Source organism: Drosophila erecta, unplaced genomic scaffold (assembly GCF_003286155.1).
Source record: "Drosophila erecta strain 14021-0224.00,06,07 unplaced genomic scaffold, DereRS2 tig00000092-arrow-pilon, whole genome shotgun sequence".
Taxonomy (NCBI): Eukaryota; Metazoa; Arthropoda; class Insecta; order Diptera; family Drosophilidae; genus Drosophila; species Drosophila erecta.
In genome coordinates, this window is record NW_020825207.1 from 5,690,977 (window position 1) to 5,709,026 (window position 18,050).

Here is an 18,050-nt window from a genome sequence, read left to right on the forward strand (position 1 = left end):
TTGTACTTGGTCAGTGAGATATATTTATAATTCATTATTTAATGTTGCAAACAAATTAGTTTGATTAAAAACTATAAGTCTAATCTGGTTCAGTACGTTTTATTAGGATTCGTTAATACGATAATTCTGAGAATAATAATTCTAACAAATTTAATTCTCAAAGGTCTGGCTTCCCTTGTGTTTCCCGAAATCAGGATCAAGAAAAGGGATTCTATGAGGGTAGGCACCACTTTTATTATCTGGCATTAAGACCTTCAAAATTAAGCTTATTTTATTATTTATGTAGGCTGCTTACTAACCTTTATATTTTTATTGGTGATCTTTAATAAGGCTGATGATCTTAAATACTGTGAGAATCCCCGAAATAATATCCCCATAAAGTTCCGTCGGACATGTCTTTTTGTTCAGTCAATTTCTTCCTTAAGTTACACTTGAACATTATTTCTATTCCTCCATATTCATAGAAGTTTCTTCACAACATTGTATGCGACTTTGCTTACGTCTAAGGTAAAACACCTTTAGCATATTACAAAATAATTAAGTTGTCACTGGAAAAACACTTTGTATTCTGATTTTTCTGGAATTTGAAAATGTTAAGCTAAGTTCAGGTCCTCCAAGCGCTGTTGTTGAGCTATCTTCCATTTCATAATTTTGATATTAACCACACCATTCACCGTTTTTTTTCTATCGTTATTTTCCTATCGGAAATCTAACAATTAAATGTGTAGAAGACCCGTCTTTCACTTTATCGCATCCACACCTTGTCAACACAGAATCCGCGGCGAAATGAAGGCGAATGAACAGCACAATAAATTGTATTCATTTGCAATCAGATTATTATCAATACGAAAACTTCTCGGTTGAGAAGTGCTGGGGGGCTGGGAGAGGGACTGGAAAACAAGGATTGCGGGGGCACTGCAAACACTGTTGACACAGTTGGCGCATACTTTTCATTGCGGAAAGGCAAGGCGAGGCACGAAAGGACGAAGTAGAAGGCCCCGGATGAATGCGAATTCCTTTCAATCTGTTTGTCGAACTTTAAAATCAGAGAGAAACAGCAGGAGTTTCGTCTACTTGAGGACACAATTGAGACGCACTCCATTTTATTTTCACACCGATGTGGCATCGTTAGTTGGAAACCTGGAAACAACAACACAACGCTGAATGCGGCAGCAATCAAGTGGGCGGTGCTTGGCAACTGCAGCACACCAGTTGTCTCGCTCCCACTGCGCGCAGATGACTGCCGTGAGAGGGAGATGGCCCGATGCAAGAAATTGCCATTTTGTTTTCAATGCCGCGGCGACTGCGCTGCCGTCGCGCTGCCCGCAAATGCATTGGACTTACCGCTCCTTTTGCCAGTTTGTTTTTTCTCTTCCGATTGAGCGGCAGCCGGAGCTCTCCGTGTTTTTCTCTCACCGCCGCGCGGGATTTTCGATTTTCGGATTTTCGATTTCAGCGTGAACGAGAATATCGAAAAATTAAAACGAAACCAAAACAAAATCCCAGTGAGTGATCGCGGCAAGTGCAGTTCATTTGTTTTCCAAGTGCCACATCGCAAAGCAGAATAATAATTATAGAAATAGAGATTTCCGCGGATGCTGCAATTGCCAAAATAGTGCCGTTCTCCATCTCGTTTCCGCTTGCCCGCTATCTCCCTCATTCCCTCTCTTTCTCTCTCTATCGCTCTCGCACAATCGGGCCGCCAAGAATTTATGGAATTCGGCATTTTGTGGATTTAGCGAAAATATTTTCATTGAGTGCGCCGACCAAATGTTTGCTGCTCGCTTTCGGTTAAAAATAATCGCAGAAACCCCTGCGCCAAAATCTCAAGAATTCACGTGCGAATTCCCCAGCGCGTATCACTTTAATTACTATTCAAATTAACAACCACAACAACAAAACGATCAATCGGAAAATTTAGTCAAGTTTTGCCTTGTCAAGAGTTGTGAAATCGTTGTATGCTTCCAAAAAAAGTGCACTGTAACTAGAATTGTATTGATACCGCTGCACATCTTATTGGATTACACAAAAAACTTTCAAGTGGTAAGTACGCGTTGGACAAAAGAAAAGTCCAATTGGACCCTAGTTATTTTCCTACTGGGACCAAATTAATAATCATAATTTCACTTATTTTTATTGTTTTTTATTCGATTAAATTTTTACTATGTGTATTTTGCTAAACGTCTAAAATGTATGTTTTTAATTGGAATAATTGATTATATTATGTTGTATACGTTTTTTTTGTGTTTTGTGCGCTTTTAGAGTACAACGCGAAAAGCTTAGAAAAGTTGAAGAATTAATAATAGAAGTAATAGTTTTGTGAGATGTAAATAGCAGTGAGCTTGCCGTTATTGGATATATGTATTGTTTTTATAATAATGATTGTTTTACGTGGCAGCTAACTGTTTTTGAAACTCTTTGAGTTCGATGTCCCGACGGATCCTAACTTAAGAATTATTTCTTTTGCCGTCGGAACTTATAAAATTTTAATTTTCATATATTTGAGTTGCTCTCTCTGTATGCAATAAAATAGTTTGCTTAACGTTTGGCATTTCGTCTTGGTGCAACAATTAAAAATTATGTAGAATAATGCTAGCATAAAAGACCATGTTGGTGTATGAACAAGTTTGATTCGATAAAAATGTTGTAAACATTTTTCATTTGTTGTAAAAGAACAATAAATACATATATATTATTCCTCAAAAAATGTTGCAATTCTTATCCAAGTGGTAACCCGGTTTTGAGTCATGATTAGTCAAGATTACATGTAAACTAAACTAAACGCTAAACTAAAGTAAAAGCCAATGTAGGAACCTGTTAAACTTCGAATTATTAGGCTTAAAGTGATTCCTTGTTTTCCGACGGATAAGTTTAAAACGTTTTTTATTAACTGTTTCTGTAAAACCTTTCATCTATACATAGTTATTGGTTTTCATTTTGATGATTATTAGCTTAGCTGTGAAAGCGTTCCTTTGTGAATTTTTATACCCATTTTCCAACATGATGATGGTTGGTTTACATGCAATTACTTTTCAACACACATTTTTGGTTCGAATAGTGCCATCATTAAAGTCGGTTTTAACATAAACGCCAGAAATTGGCTCTTCAGCTTTGAATTTCTTACCACAATTAGCAAATTGTTAATGCCTTCTCCTGCACTTTTCTCCATTTTCCTTCCAGTTGGCAATTCTTCGTCGGAAACGCGGATGAGAAACGAAATTGACGTTCCAACGCCAAAGGGAAGAAAAAAAAACTGAAAAAATAGAAAACAACGACTAAGAGCAATCAACAATGTGGAAATGATAATTGCAATTGCCTGCACAAGCAAACAAAGAAGAAAGAAGCAAGTGAAGAAAGTCGAAGAGCGACGAGGGGAGGAAACTGAGTCCAAAAGAAAAGGAAATTACCCACGAACGGGAATGGGAATGGCAAATGCATAGAAAGAAGTTTGCGAAAAGAAAAAAACAACAGAAACATAAACAAAAAAAAACAGACGAATAGCAATTATAGCTGCTGATACAAACGCGATGGTGTTTTACAATATGTAAATATAATTAGCCGAGCGGAGTTTTCATTCCAGGAATTTCGCCAGCCAACAAAAGAAATAAATACTACAACTGCTGCGGAAAAAATACGATAAAAACAACAAAACACACGCCTTGACTTGAAAGCCGGTTTTATAATTACTCCAAGTTTTAGCCCCGTCTCTCTCCGCGCTCTCTCCGCGCTCTCTCTATCTCCCTCTCTTGAGAGAGAGCATTCAATTTCAAGCCCCGATACGATTACAAATCCAATTGGAACCACGCGTATTGGTATCACAATTCCGCGCTCAAGTGACAATACCAATTTAACTACCATCCGTCGCCAAACCGCAATTGCAGTGAGCCAGTGTGAGTGCCAGTGGCAGTGTGTGTGAGTGAGTGGCAGTTGCAGTTGCAAGTGCGCTTGCCTCTGCGACAATGGCAGTGTCCTGCCCCGAAGTTATGTACGGTGCCTACTATCCATATCTGTACGGGCGCGCTGGACCAAGTCGATCCTTCTACCAGTATGAGAGGGTGAGTACCGCCATGAGTACCCGTTCGAATCAATTGGCCACTGGCCACCCGAACTTTGAATATTTGGGCTGGTAATCCAGTCAACAAAATTGCTTGCAGAGCAATATTACTTAGTAAACATCTTATTCTGTAGATTAGCTTGATTTATCGGATTAAACTCCAAGCTTATAATTAGGATTTTTACCATCATAGAAAGAGTAGTTACTTAGCTTCTGATAGCCAAACCTTTTGAGCGTAGGTTGCTGTTAAGCGATTAATCTTATAATGGTAGCACTAGTTAGTTTATTAATAGCTTTAATATTTGACCCAATTGAGAGATACTCCAAGATCAATCATTAATCACTTAAGAGCAACTACTGGTCATTAAAATACTGGTCTTAAAAATTATTCAGTTATTTCATATTATTCTCTTTGATCAAATCACAGTAAAGCCTATAGTTGCAATCATAATTTATTTTCAATTAGTAACAAATTAAATGATTTAAGGTAAGAAATGAGAAAAATAACAAATTAGATAGTAAAACAACACAGTATATAAGGGTCGACTCCCAGAAGTCGCCACAATTTGAGATGATTTAACTTATTAGATCTATTAAATACTAATTACCCGCTAATTTCATAAAATATCAAAGAAATAAGCTGCAATCGACCGACAAAAGTGTTGTTTTCCAAATTTGAAACTTGGACATTTTTGGGGAGGCGGTTTTTGTGGTTAATGCACGTACCAAGGTGTTAAAAATATCCAAACTTACAGTTTGCTTGTAACTCCAAATTGGTAGTGCAAATGGGTGCCATAACTGTTTGTTTAGTAAAACCATTTCTTGAAATGATAAGCAGCCTATTCTGTTAAACAACAGCAATCAAAAAACATGCTTAGAATATTAATTAGTCAAAACTATATAAGGAAACTGTCAGCTTTTAAAAGGAAACTACCAGATTCATTAAATTGAGAGATAAAATAAGCAGCGTTTTAAATACCTATGTCTTGTATATCATGCGTTTGTGTACCATTTGTAATTGCAAAACAAACATTTAAGGGGTAAAGACTCTTTGCGAAAGTTCAATTGCAAACTGGAATCCCATTTGTGTAACGCAAGTTGCAGTTGGCCTGCACAAAGTGGCTCTGCTTTGCATAAACACAGAGTTGGCCATAAGGGAAATCAGAAAACGTTTTGTTAGGACTCTTGTTCCTCCGTCTCCATTTGACCAAAGGAGCGTACTTCTGTAAGACAAGTTGGAGGAGCACTTGAAGCAGGGCAAGCACCGGGAGGATGAGTCACTTGGCCACCGCTGATTGATGGCTCTCTGCAGTTCTGGCCAAGGCCAACGAAAGCTACTGTGTTGGCTGCGTCAATTTGTTTGGGACTGGCTCGCAGCCTGAATAATTAGACGCTTCTAACAAATCATAAGAATTCACCCAGAACGCAAATCGATTTGGGAAACCCGAAACAATAAAGAAGCGACAAAACGACCAATGAAAAAAAACAAAACGAAGTTGCCAAACTAAAGGGGCAACATTTCAAGGAATTCCGCGACTCAATGTTGGCTTTGTTTTAGCCTCTCCCGCTTTTTGCTAACATTGATTTCGAAGATTTCGCTGTGATTTCTGTGACAAGTACAGAAAAGTTCTCACGATCGCGGGTAGAAGTCCAGTGTCCAGTTTCGAGGGCCAGAACTCAGGCCGACCATGGTCAAAAAGGCGGCTGGCAGTGCGGCCAAAATCCATGAGGCAGTTGCCGTTGTTGCTGCTGCTGCTGCTGCTGCTGCTGCCGCTGGGGCACAAAGAAATTCTTGTGTCGCAAGTTCCAATTATACAAGGCCGCGGCACCAAATCGAAATTGGCCTTTTATGTAAGTAACCGATACGACACGATTCTGATTCTATGCTTTTGCATGCCCATAAAGAGGGACCGCGATAAACCCGCCTGGATATTGAGGCTTCGGCTGCCCCATTCTGCTGCTCTCTGCTCCTTTCTGCTCCTCCGCCGCGCAAAGCCAATCGCAGATTGAGTCAGCAGCTCTGGCTCCTCAGCTGGGTGACCGGTTTATTTCGTCCCACAAACGCACAATCTTTGGCCGCCCTTTCGACACTTTGGCCAGTCAGCCACAAAACCCAAAGTGAAACAAATAAACAAACAAAAACCTTGGTCCGCTCGGTTAATTTATTGTGTGTATCGCCATTAGTTCTTGCCGATCTCGCTCTCCCCGCTGCCCCCGCGCCCCCACCCGCCATAACATAACCATACCGATTCGATCCTTGGGCCTTTTGTCAACCGATCGCAGATAAACCAGGGAGCTGACTTCAAGAAAAGGGAAAAAAATATTAAAAAAAAAAGAAAAAACGTAAGAAAAAGCCCAACTTTCTGGGCTTCGAAATTTTGTCGCTGGTTCGTCTGGCGATCCCCGGTGATTTATGCCGTGTGATCGAAGGTCTGACTGCTCGGCATAACCGAAATATCGCCTGCAGCTAATAACACTGCAGCAGATACAGATACAAGTACAAGTACACAGGGAAAATGACAGCGAATCGGGGTTAATATGAAACGTTAATCTATCTGAGATTAAATGAAAGAGTGAGCAGGGTGTTTACATTGCATTGAACATGATAATTAATGCACTTTCGACCTTTGTATGAAACTGTCTATCTTATTACGCCAACTTTTCTTAGATTTTCATCTTTTCTGATAATTATACAGTTAAACATTTTCCGATTCATTTAATAGCATAAACCAGGTTCAAGATACTGCGATCCAGCGGTTTTGACATTTCCGACACAGCTTTGTTTAAACGTTGCTTATATATGCAATGAATTTCTTTCTGTGTGCCGATTGCCGTGCAGATACATCTGCCGATGCGTTTGCGACCGTGCGCTTTGTATCTGTATCTGGGCATTGTTTCGCCTACGCTACTGCACTTGGCCGCGAATCGGTGTATTCGCGATGCGGGATCCGCAACCGGAGGATACCGCCTCCAATTTGGACTGTCGTCGCTGATAGTGTTGGCCGATAAGGCGGAACGCATTGATTATGTGCTTAAGCCAGGTGACAGATGGAGATACTCGATCTGCCACATATTTGCGGCAAGTGCCTGTGATGCTGCAGCTTTTGCCGCAGCTGTATCTCAATCAATTTGTATCTGTATCTATTAGCAAAGTATCTTTCGGCTGACTCAGCGCTTTCGTCTAATTAAGTGGCATGCCTCCTAACGGGGCAGCTGTCGTATCTTCCCGATACTCTGCTCGTAAATCAGAAGCACTGTCCATGACCGCGTTGCACTCTTCTTGAAAATGTTTCGTGCCCGGTTAACCCATTATTAACCCTTAGACACGATCATAATTGGCATGCGCCTACGAAATGGGGCAGGGGTCGGGGTTCGCCTCGCTCGACTGGAAGTAAATGCTTAAATTTGGAACGATTTTCGGCTGCAAATGTGGCATAGCGGGGGCAGGGCAACGATTGCCATGGGGTTATCGGCTAGGGGGCCACTAATGGGCTCATTTGGAAAGGGGAGCTCGAAGGTGCTGCTCGTAAATCGTCGCCAGCGCCGCATTATGTTTGACAGTCCGCTAAGCAGAAGATTGCGGCGTGATTATCGCCGCTCCGTCCGCTCTCCTATTTCAGTTTCAGTCTGCTCCTGCTCCCTCCCCCTTTCCCCCAGCCCATTTACCCATTTGGAGCGGTGCAACCTTGGCCCGAGTCCGTGATAATATGCGCCAAACGCTCGTAAATTTAATGGCCTCACTCGCGTTTTCCATCAACATAAATTTTCTTATTGTGTCATTTTCAATTTGCTGCAACGCGTCTCATAACTCATTACTCGCTCGTCGGCGGCCTTTCGGGAATCTGCCGGGAATATCCACTTTTCAATCCAGAAATACAGTTTTAAAGGGCAGCCTGGCCAAAGCTATTCCAATTACAACGCAGCCTAAAACCCTTTATTCAAAATGAATTGAATTCAAAATGAAAAACCTATCGCCGATAGGAATCACTACCTTTTTACATTGTAGGGACCAAAGTCTCTAGTTTATTAGTACTAATAGAAATGAATAACTAAGTAACTTTTTAATGAACTCATACCTAAAACCAATGTCTTAAATCAATGTTTAAATGTCTTTAAAATGTGAATTACCGCCAATATGTGTAGCAGTTATCTTTCCTTTTATTTAAAAACTCGATAACTTATACTGTAAATCACATAGAATCGGTTTGATATATGAAGTGGATTAAATAAGCAAGATTCCCTTCCGATTAGATATTGAAATGTAATTGATCGTGGATCAGAAATTCACTGTCTTCATTTTGAAAATGTTTGTAACAAGTCACTAAATTACCTCTTCCACTTTCAGTTCAACCAGGACCTGTATTCCTCCTCGGGCGTCAACTTGGCCGCCTCATCGAGTGCCTCGGGCAGCTCCCACTCGCCCTGCAGCCCCATCCTGCCGCCATCGGTGAGCGCGAATGCCGCTGCGGCGGTGGCAGCGGCGGCCCACAACAGTGCAGCGGCGGCGGTGGCTGTGGCGGCGAATCAGGCCAGCTCCTCCGGCGGTATCGGGGGCGGGGGGCTGGGCGGCCTGGGCGGACTGGGCGGCGGACCGGCGGGCGGACTGCTTGGCAGCAACGTGGTGCCCGGGAGCAGTAGTGTCGGGAGCGTGGGGCTGGGGATGAGTCCGGTGCTGAGCGGTGCGGCGGGACACTCGCTGCACAGTTCGCACAGGACGCACGCACACTCCCTCGCCCACGCACACACGCACACGCACCCGCACTCGCACACACACACGCACACACACCAAACCAAAGAAGAGGACCTCATCGTGCCGCGCAGCGAAGCTGAAGGTGAGTTGGGATCGCTTGGGAGCACCTACGATCAGAATCTGGATTCCAGAAAAATTAAACGAACGCTCAAGACTTTATAACTCTATTTGAAAATATCAGTATCTCAGGTTGTTCAGTATAACTATTAACACGGCACCCTTTAATTAGTTAGTAGCTAAGAAATGGCTAAGCAAAATAGTAATCATTAAATTAATGTGATGATTACTTGAACTTTAGAGGTCGCTTCCATTTAGCCGTTCTCCTAATTAATACATTAGGGTCTTAATTAGTCATTATACACTTCAGCTTAGAGCTGAACCTAATAGCTAAAGTATACTACCAAAATGAAAGTGTAGGCTCCATAGGAACAATTAATAATTCATCAGCTAAATACCTGTTTGCACGTGTTCAAGCCATTGTGTTTTATGCTTTTCATGTGCGTGTTCATTGATATTGTCAATGCCAGTGTTTGCAAAACATTTATTTTTTGGCAGCCCACTGAAAATTCATACGATTGAGAAAGTCAAAGTGGGGGCGAGCTAGATAGTCATCGCACACTCGCAGCTAATTAATTTGAAAATTCTTGAAATTTGTGGCGAAGCACTCGCATTCCAAACCAGTTAGCATTCAATAAATTATATCATATTTTTCCAGTTGCAACGCGCAAATTCGCCATTACTTTGCGATTATTTAATAGTTTTTTCCGCTTGCCTTTTCTCTCGCCCTGTCGGATTTCGCAGCACGCCTGGTGGGCTCCCAACAACATCAGCATCATAATGAATCATCCTGCTCCTCCGGTCCGGACTCCCCGCGCCACGCCCACTCGCACAGTCATCCGCTGCACGGTGGCGGCGGAGCGACGGGCGGTCCATCCTCGGCGGGCGGAACGGGCTCGGGTGGCGGCGATGGTGGCGGCACGGGGGCAATACCCAAGAATCTGCCAGCTCTGGAGGCGCCGATGGGCAGTGGAGGCGGCGGCGGAGGCGGCGGCGGAGGATTGGCCGGCAGTGGCCAGGGACAGGCTCAGTATCTATCGGCCTCCTGCGTTGTGTTCACCAACTACTCGGGCGACACGGCCAGCCAGGTGGACGAGCACTTTTCCCGCGCCCTCAACTACAACAACAAGGATTCTAAAGGTAGGTGCACTGCTGCTTATCAATTCACCACACCGAAAGTGTGAAATGAAGGGAATCTCCTAAAATGTCCCTGCTTGGGCGCCATTTAATACTGAAAGTCCCTGCTCGGGCGCCACTCTCCTCATGCATAAGCCTATGGGAGTTTAATAACGCAATCTTTTATTTGTTAGCTTGTCATTCGAAATTGTCGTAATCTATATAGGCTGCCAAGCATTTAAAATAAGAAATCCTATTTGTGAGTGTGCAGGAGGATAATCAGCTTGTTTTCAGGCTCCCCTCCCTGTTTTTAACTCATTTGTGGCTCCAGTGAGTTGTGATCAAAGAACCGCTCGTGTCATGTACTTGTCCCGGCTGTCAGTTTGCGTGTTTGCCTCGATTTGCGGCACTGCCCCACTTGTCCCCCAAATGGGGGCATAATTAGGTGAAAAATGAGCCAGCAGTTCCAGCAAAGTTATTAAAATGTTCTCGGAAAATGTACAACAGGCAAATTATGCCTTTCGGAATGTATTAGTGTGTGGGAAACAATGAGGTTGCTGAATCTAACAAAAAAATGCACAATTTTCAATGTGTGAAGTGGTTTTATGTCTGAAGCACTTCTTGTGTTGCTCCAAACTCAACTGATGACCTTGTATCGGTTAATGTGCGCAAACTTTGGGAGTTTGAGGATATGGTTAGGAAAGTATTTATCCTTTCTCCCATGATGAGGAAGTTTTCAGAACAGATCGATAAGCTATTAAGCCTGTAAGCTAATAAAATTTAAACGATTTGATGTGGATATAAAGTTATAGTTGTGTATATCAAAACATTTGGAAATGTTTTACGTACTGCTATTTAAATCGCATAAAGTGTTCTGTAAATTATAAATTTCATTGAAATGTTCGCCTTAAATCCATCTTTTCGTTCGAAAACTATTCAAAATATTTACATTTTGCCGCAACTCATTGTCAGGCATTCGGTTTATAGGATAAAAACACTTTGGGATGCCACTTTATTTTATCCCCTCCACAAGTTTGTGAAATGTCTGTGAATGTGAATGTGCGAACACTCACAAGCACACACCAAAAACGGGCGCACAATAAAATAAATAAATCAAGTTGCCACTTGCCACTCGCTTGTTCTTTCGATTTCAAAATTAATTACCTCCTTTAATGAAGATAAACGTTTCGTTTGTTCATGCCTGTCTGTTTTGCCTGTCCGTCTATCTGCTGCACACTATGTACATTGGTGCATATATAAAAATACCCCAGCACACACATGTGTGTTTATTTTTTGCGCCTCACTCGATTTTGTTTCTTAATTTTAATTGCCCCGTTGCAGTTTTGCCCAGCCATAACGAATTCAGCCGTGTCAAGTGAAGATTTTCATTACGATCATCTCGGCTCCTCTTTAACTTGTGTCCATTGCTCAATCAATTGACTATCCATTTGCATCGCATTTGAATGCCGAGCAGGTGTTGGCAGTCGAAGACTCTTAATGCTAATGTTTCGTACGTGCCCCGCCCACTGGGTGATTGCCCGGATTCCGCCCCCCGATTGGAGCACTTTGTGGTGTATTCCCTTGCCACACCGCCAATTGCAGTTAAACCTGGGATTTTATTGAGTTTCTGTGGCTGCCATTTGCCCCCCTCGATTTTCCCCTCCGGCTTCCGCAATTTCCGTCTGCTTTGAGGAAATGCCACCACTTTGTGCGAAAATTCAGTTTCCATTCAATTCCCCATTCGTTATGCGATAATTGGAAATTTTCCACAGCCTGCTTAACTACGAATTCACGCTGATTGGTTCGACGAAATGTAAATCAAAGCCAGTAAAGCTTCCTGGAGGCAATTAACTGACCAACAAATAACTTGCTTGGTTCTGCCACAAGAACAAAATCATAATTATTGTTTGCGTACTTTGTTATAAATTGCCAAATTGTAAACAATTTCCTACAGATTTCCTAAGAGCTGCAACAAATGTAGTTAATAACCAAATATTCAAGTTGACAGGGTGCTTCGATTCTTAATATTAGGGTGTCGTTGGCATTTTTCGCCAACTGCCGCACAGTGGCACACATTGCCCATTATAGAACTGCCCCTTAAAATACAATGTGGGCAATAAGTAAAATGCGAATTGGTTTTGTTTTAATTTGTTTACTTTTGCGCCTCTTGTGTTTCCCCGTCTTCTTTTTAGTCTGCTTAATGGTATTTAAAGTTCATTTTGGTCATTTGTCTATTTGAGAGCAGCGCGCACACAGTTGAACATTTACATTTGTGCGCTTAAAACTATTCAACATTTATATACATTTTTTTCGTAATGCAATGCGCCGCGTCTATATGTGCTATATGCCCAGATGTATATATATGTGCATATACATATATATGTATGTATATATCGCTAGTTGGAATGTGCTATGAAATGTCGCCGGAATGCGATGCGGTCGATGCTGATGTTGTTGCTTTGGGTGCCAGTTGTTGCTGTTGTTGCTGTTGTCGGACGGTGGCAATGCCGAATGCCGCATAGATTCCTCATTACGATTTTAAAATGCATTTCAATTAACTGCTCCGCACAGTGAAGCCAAACAAAACGAACCGAGTCGATTCGAACCGAACCGAACCGATCCGAAAGAGGGCATCGCAGGAGATGATGAGATAGCAGCGGTACGAACGGCACGCTTGCACTTTTCTCTGTTTTCCCCGCCCGATTCCCCACCCGATTCCTCCGATTCCCGATCAGAAAATACCCGATTCATCAGGGCAGCCTTTCGTATTATTTTCATTTCTGTTTCTGCCGCGAGGAGCATTTAATTAGATGCCCAAAGAATTCGATTTAAAATTCCTTGGCACCCGCTGCAGGCAGGAGAACCGTCTTTTCCCAAATACAAAACAGAAACAGAAACCGAAACAGACACAGATAGAGATACAGATACATTTGAAGATACGTTTGCAGATACGGCTACAAGTGCAGGAACACACGGAAAAATATTATGCTCTAATAAGTAAGGAACCTTAATAAAATAGCTTACATTTTTTCTATATGATGACTTTAGTTATTCTTTTATAATTGAAACTCGCCATATAAAAGTATCTTGATTTTAGTTTGAGTACTCCTGCGCTTCAACTATTTATTTCTTCAGAGAGGTTAAAACATTATTTTTGATGGGAGTATTCTAGTTTAAGAATCCTCATATAGGGTGAGGATAGTTTTCTGTGTAGGCCTATGCGACGCTGGCGATCGCAGCTTATCGGGTCATAAATCGCCACGCTCTCTTCATTAGGCCAAAAGGTGAAAGGTGGGGACAGGTAGTGCGGCTTTCGCTTTTGATGCCGCTGGCTGAAAGTGAAATGCTAACCGAAGGAGCTGGAGAGGAAATATCTTTGGCAGTCTGCTTGTTTGCACATTAATGGGAATTCCACGGCCCCAGCTGAGCGAGTGAGTGAATGGCAATGGGATGATGACGACTTCTGGCTTCTGGGTCGGAAAAAAAGGCACGCGGCATGGCATCCCGTATCCAGTACTCGGTATCCCAGCCGCACCATCACCATCACCATCATCATCCGCATCCTCATCCTCAACGTCATCAGCATGCATGGCACACTCGCCAACGTGCCGGCCAAAGTTGTCGATTCGCGACGGCAGCCAAGCACAAACATTACACATCCCCACAAGCACAGCCACAGCCACATCCACATCCACATCCTCCAGCCGCGTCCACGTCCTCATCCGCATCCTCAGCCTCAAAACGCCACTCCACTCCAGTTGTTGGATATTTTTCTCTCGAATCGAGTTTGGAATGTTGTCAACGCAAATGCAAGCCTATGCAAGTTTTTGGTATCTCCTGCCGCTCAATTGCAGTTGCTATTTTTGGGCGCCCGGTCTCCTGAGGGAGCTCCATTACACATAATGGAGATGTCTTGCTCGGCTCCTGCTCCAGCTCCTGCTCCTGCTCCGGCTCCTTCTGCATCTCGTTGGCGGCGTCGCGCGTTTTCATAAACGCGTAGATTTACAACCATTTAATACAAGTGATGATCCTGAACAGCAACGCGACAACGAGCACGCACGACAACCGAAAACATTCCGCTCAGTTATTTGCAACAGGCCATGGCGCCGCCACCGAGGCGGAGACTCAGACTGCGACTGCGACTCCGCGGAGCAGCCCCAACCAATCCCGTAAACCCAACCACAGAAGCCCCAAGACTCGTTCATCTGCCGGCTTGCCAGTTAATCATTGCCGCAAGTGAATGGAAATTGCCCCTAGAGGCAAAGGCATGGCACCTCCTTCTGAATGTGATGATATTTGGAGGCTGAAATTCAATGAACGAGTTGCCCATTTACCAGATTACTTCTTCAGCTATCTACTTAGCTGTATGAAATAGATGCTAGTAGTATGTCAAGATACATGCAACACTTAAGCAGCATAGCTTTGGTTTTTGTTTACTATCAAAGTAAAGCAAGAAATTCGACTAGAATGTCATAATGATATGTACGTTATTACTTTGTCTTACTTACTTTATTGATTTTGCGTTACAATAGCTCAGTAGGCTTGTCTGCAAGAGGGCTATTAGCTCTTAGCGGACTTTATTCCCCTTGTTCGCATTGCTGTCCCCATGAATTTAGCGCGTTTAACAATAACTTGTGAACCATTACCATTATATATATGTATGTATGTATATATGTATGCCCTCAATGCCCATTTTGCGCTTGCAGAGAGCAGCAGCCCGATGTCGAATCGCAATTTCCCACCGTCGTTCTGGAACAGCAATTACGTGCACCCCATACCCGCGCCCACACACCACCAGGTGAGCACCCACGTCCCATAACCAATACCAATGCCAGTACCAAGTGGCAGTAGCCAGTAGCCAGTTGCCATTTGCCACTTGCCGATTGCTGGCGGTACGTGAGGCAATTGGGAGTTCAAGGAGCCTGCGATCCTGGTGCTCCTGCCCATCCATGCTAACTAAGTTGTAAACCGATCGGACATCTGCTTGCAGGTTAGCGACTTGTATGGCACCGCGACGGACACCGGCTATGCCACCGATCCGTGGGTGCCACATGCGGCCCACTATGGTTCCTACGCCCACGCAGCCCACGCCCATGCGGCCCACGCCCACGCCTACCACCACAACATGGCCCAGTACGGCAGTCTCCTCCGGCTGCCCCAGCAGTACGCCAGCCACGGTTCCAGGTGAGTCGATCCCCCGAGGCGCTGTCCACTGACCACCTCCTGACCTCCCGGCGGCTTCTCGTGTCTTACAGGCTGCATCACGACCAGCAGACGGCCCACGCCTTGGAGTACTCCAGCTATCCCACAATGGCAGGTGAGTCTATGGGCAGGGATTTATTGTACTCAAACTGTTTTCAGGAAAAAGAAACCATTCCAAATAGAAATCGAATGCTGTTATATTTCTAAAGTTACTGATATGTACATATTTTTGGGCCTCTCTTAATTGTCAAATCATTAGGAAGTACGTTCCAACTAACCTTAGTAACTTGTTATGCCTTCTGTTTACTATTATGTAAATATATATATATGAAATACTTTACATCAAGCAATGCGCTTTTCTAAAAGTTGTTCAAGCTTGTTTATAGGATAGTAATCTCACAGCAATACATCAAATTCTCTGGTAACCCATTGTATTTATATTTCAGGACTGGAAGCGCAGGTGGCGCAAGTGCAGGAATCGTCGAAGGATCTTTACTGGTTCTAGACGCCACCTGGCGATGGAAGGCCGCGAGATCCTTCGGCGAATGTATAAACCGTGTCCTGGAAGGTCTAAGGACATCTCGAATGGAAGGCAATGTGGGACTTTGGGTCGGGATTTGGAGAGCGCTTCTTAAGCAAAACTGCAGTGTCTGTGTTTCTGTGTGAGCAAAACAATAACAAACGCAAAGGATTTTGAAATTTAATTTAATTTATCATAATGTTTAACGTTAAAATATAATTCGTAAGCTTAAAACACCTTGTAAACAAACAATTTATCGCGCATTCGAGACCATTTTTTCAGCGTAATTTGATTTTGTAAGTTTAGCATCCCATATCAGCAATTTAGACACATACAATAATGACTATATACACTATATATATAAATATACACATAAATATATAATGGTATTCGTAATCAGCGTTGGTAACGTTTAATAATCGACATTTCTTGTATAGTTAACGCGAACTTTGACATACACTTAACGCAACAACAAAGTTAGAATTTATTTTGTTTAAACTTCGATTTTTGCAAACTTCAACAAACTAGGATAACGAAAATCAAATTGAGAAAAAAGCAAAGCAGAAAAACACAATAAAAAAAGATAAATAAAATAAAAATAAAAAAACACAATTTGAATACAATCAATAACTTAGTGTGCATTTCTAAGGGAGGCGGTTCGGTAAAGGTAAGAAGTTACGATTTGAATATCAACTTTAATTGGTTTATGTGCCCGCTGCTAATGATTCCATTCCGATTAAGCCTCGGGGGCTTGATAATACAATCAGATAAGCAGTCAAATTTCATAATCGTCGACTTTGAATGCTTTCCACGCCATTTAGCCAGGCGCCTTATTAATCTCGGGCTATTTATCATCCCAAACGACCCAGCACGACCCGAATCAAAACAGAAACGAAACGAAATGAAGGGAAATAAAAGAAAATGAAATAAAGTGAAATGAAACGGGATCCCCAAAGGAATCTTGCATAATTAATGAAAACACAAATCTGAGATAGTAGCCAAGTGGTGGCACAAGTCATAAATAAGACGCCAGGCTCCTGTGACTGCAACCGTGACTTTGTCCGGGAGCAGTGACTGCCCCCCAATTCACTCCTTGCAACCGGATGGATGGCGGCCTTTTGCGCTATTATACAATGCAAGTGGGCAGAGCAGCGGGGAGGGGGCGCACATACTATTGACTTTCAGCGACGTAACGCACAGTTGGCCAACGCACCTCAACTTCGATCGCCGGAGCATGAACAGTTGGTCCAGAGCCACCGCTACCAATCCTGCTCATGAATTAAAGAAATGAAACAAACGCGCGACATGCTCCCGCTCCATATTCCATTTTTTGCTTCCCTTTTTTTCTCTGTACCCCCGGTGTACGCAACAAATTTATTACTGATCGATGAACCACTAGCCTGGTGGCTTCAGCTCCAGTCCGAGTTCGAGTCCGGCTGTGGGTCCATTATTTTAGCATAAGAATTCCATAATTCGCGGTAACTGCGCCTGGCCGAAAGGCAAAGGAAAGGCAGGCCATCCACAAGGTGTTCAACAATTCGCCAAATGCGTTTTGCTCTGGGTTTATCGCTTTTTAATAACTTCCCTCCGCAACTCATTCAATTCACCTCTTTTTGTTGGCCCTTCTCGGTTCTTTTTTTTTGGCCCGAACATTGGCGATCCTGCTGCCGTTGTCACTCAAGTTTCGCCATTTGGGACAGATGGTTCCGTTTGGCGGCTCTACTTCCTTCCTTTGGCCAACTTTGACTCTGGTCGGTGGCATTTTTGTTGTTGTTTATGGCCGCATTGTGTGTTAATGAGTTCGGCTAAATGTTTTCCCTCTAAGGAACAAGTTGTATTTTGTAGTCTTGTATCTATTCCGTTGCGGATTGCAAGCACAAAAAGCGCCGATTACAGATTAAGATTGCTTTACATTCAAGTAAGAGAATGTTTAAATAAATATATGTTTAATGCTGTTGTTTCAATTTAAATCCCCTCTATAATAGATTAGAAGCTAAAGAATGTTATTAATATGGATAACGAAAAGTTCTATAAATATGCAGGAAATTGCAATTTGTAGCGGAGAATTTGCAAGTTGAAAGGACAACTAAAAAATAAGGTGCGGATGCTCTCAATTCTAAGCTTTCTATTTCGCTGAAAAACATAAACATATTCCAAATATTCCTGCACTTAACAATACTTAGATCAAGACTTGCGACAATGCAATCTGAAGTATTCATTCAGCTCCATCAATCCCATGCAGTCGCCCCCAAAAGTGGCACCTCCAACAAAATGAATACCTCAATTTCCGCGTGGGTTATTGGACCAAGTGTCAACAAACCCGTTTGCCACATTAAATGGAAATTAATTTT

At 42.8% G+C, this 18,050-nt stretch overlaps 1 protein-coding gene across 1 annotated transcript; it reads left to right on the plus strand.

The window, feature by feature from the left end:
* Positions 1 to 1,355: 1,355 nt before the first annotated feature.
* Positions 1,356 to 16,324, plus strand: LOC6546624 (protein vestigial). Its single transcript, XM_001975804.3, has 8 exons — positions 1,356 to 2,043; positions 3,181 to 4,055; positions 8,400 to 8,886; positions 9,606 to 10,001; positions 14,684 to 14,775; positions 14,968 to 15,161; positions 15,233 to 15,294; positions 15,626 to 16,324. Exons 2-8 carry the CDS (start codon positions 3,960 to 3,962, stop codon positions 15,682 to 15,684), a joined length of 1,386 nt encoding a protein of 461 aa, XP_001975840.1. The 5' UTR covers positions 1,356 to 2,043; positions 3,181 to 3,959; the 3' UTR covers positions 15,685 to 16,324.
* The last annotated feature ends 1,726 nt before the right edge of the window (positions 16,325 to 18,050 follow it).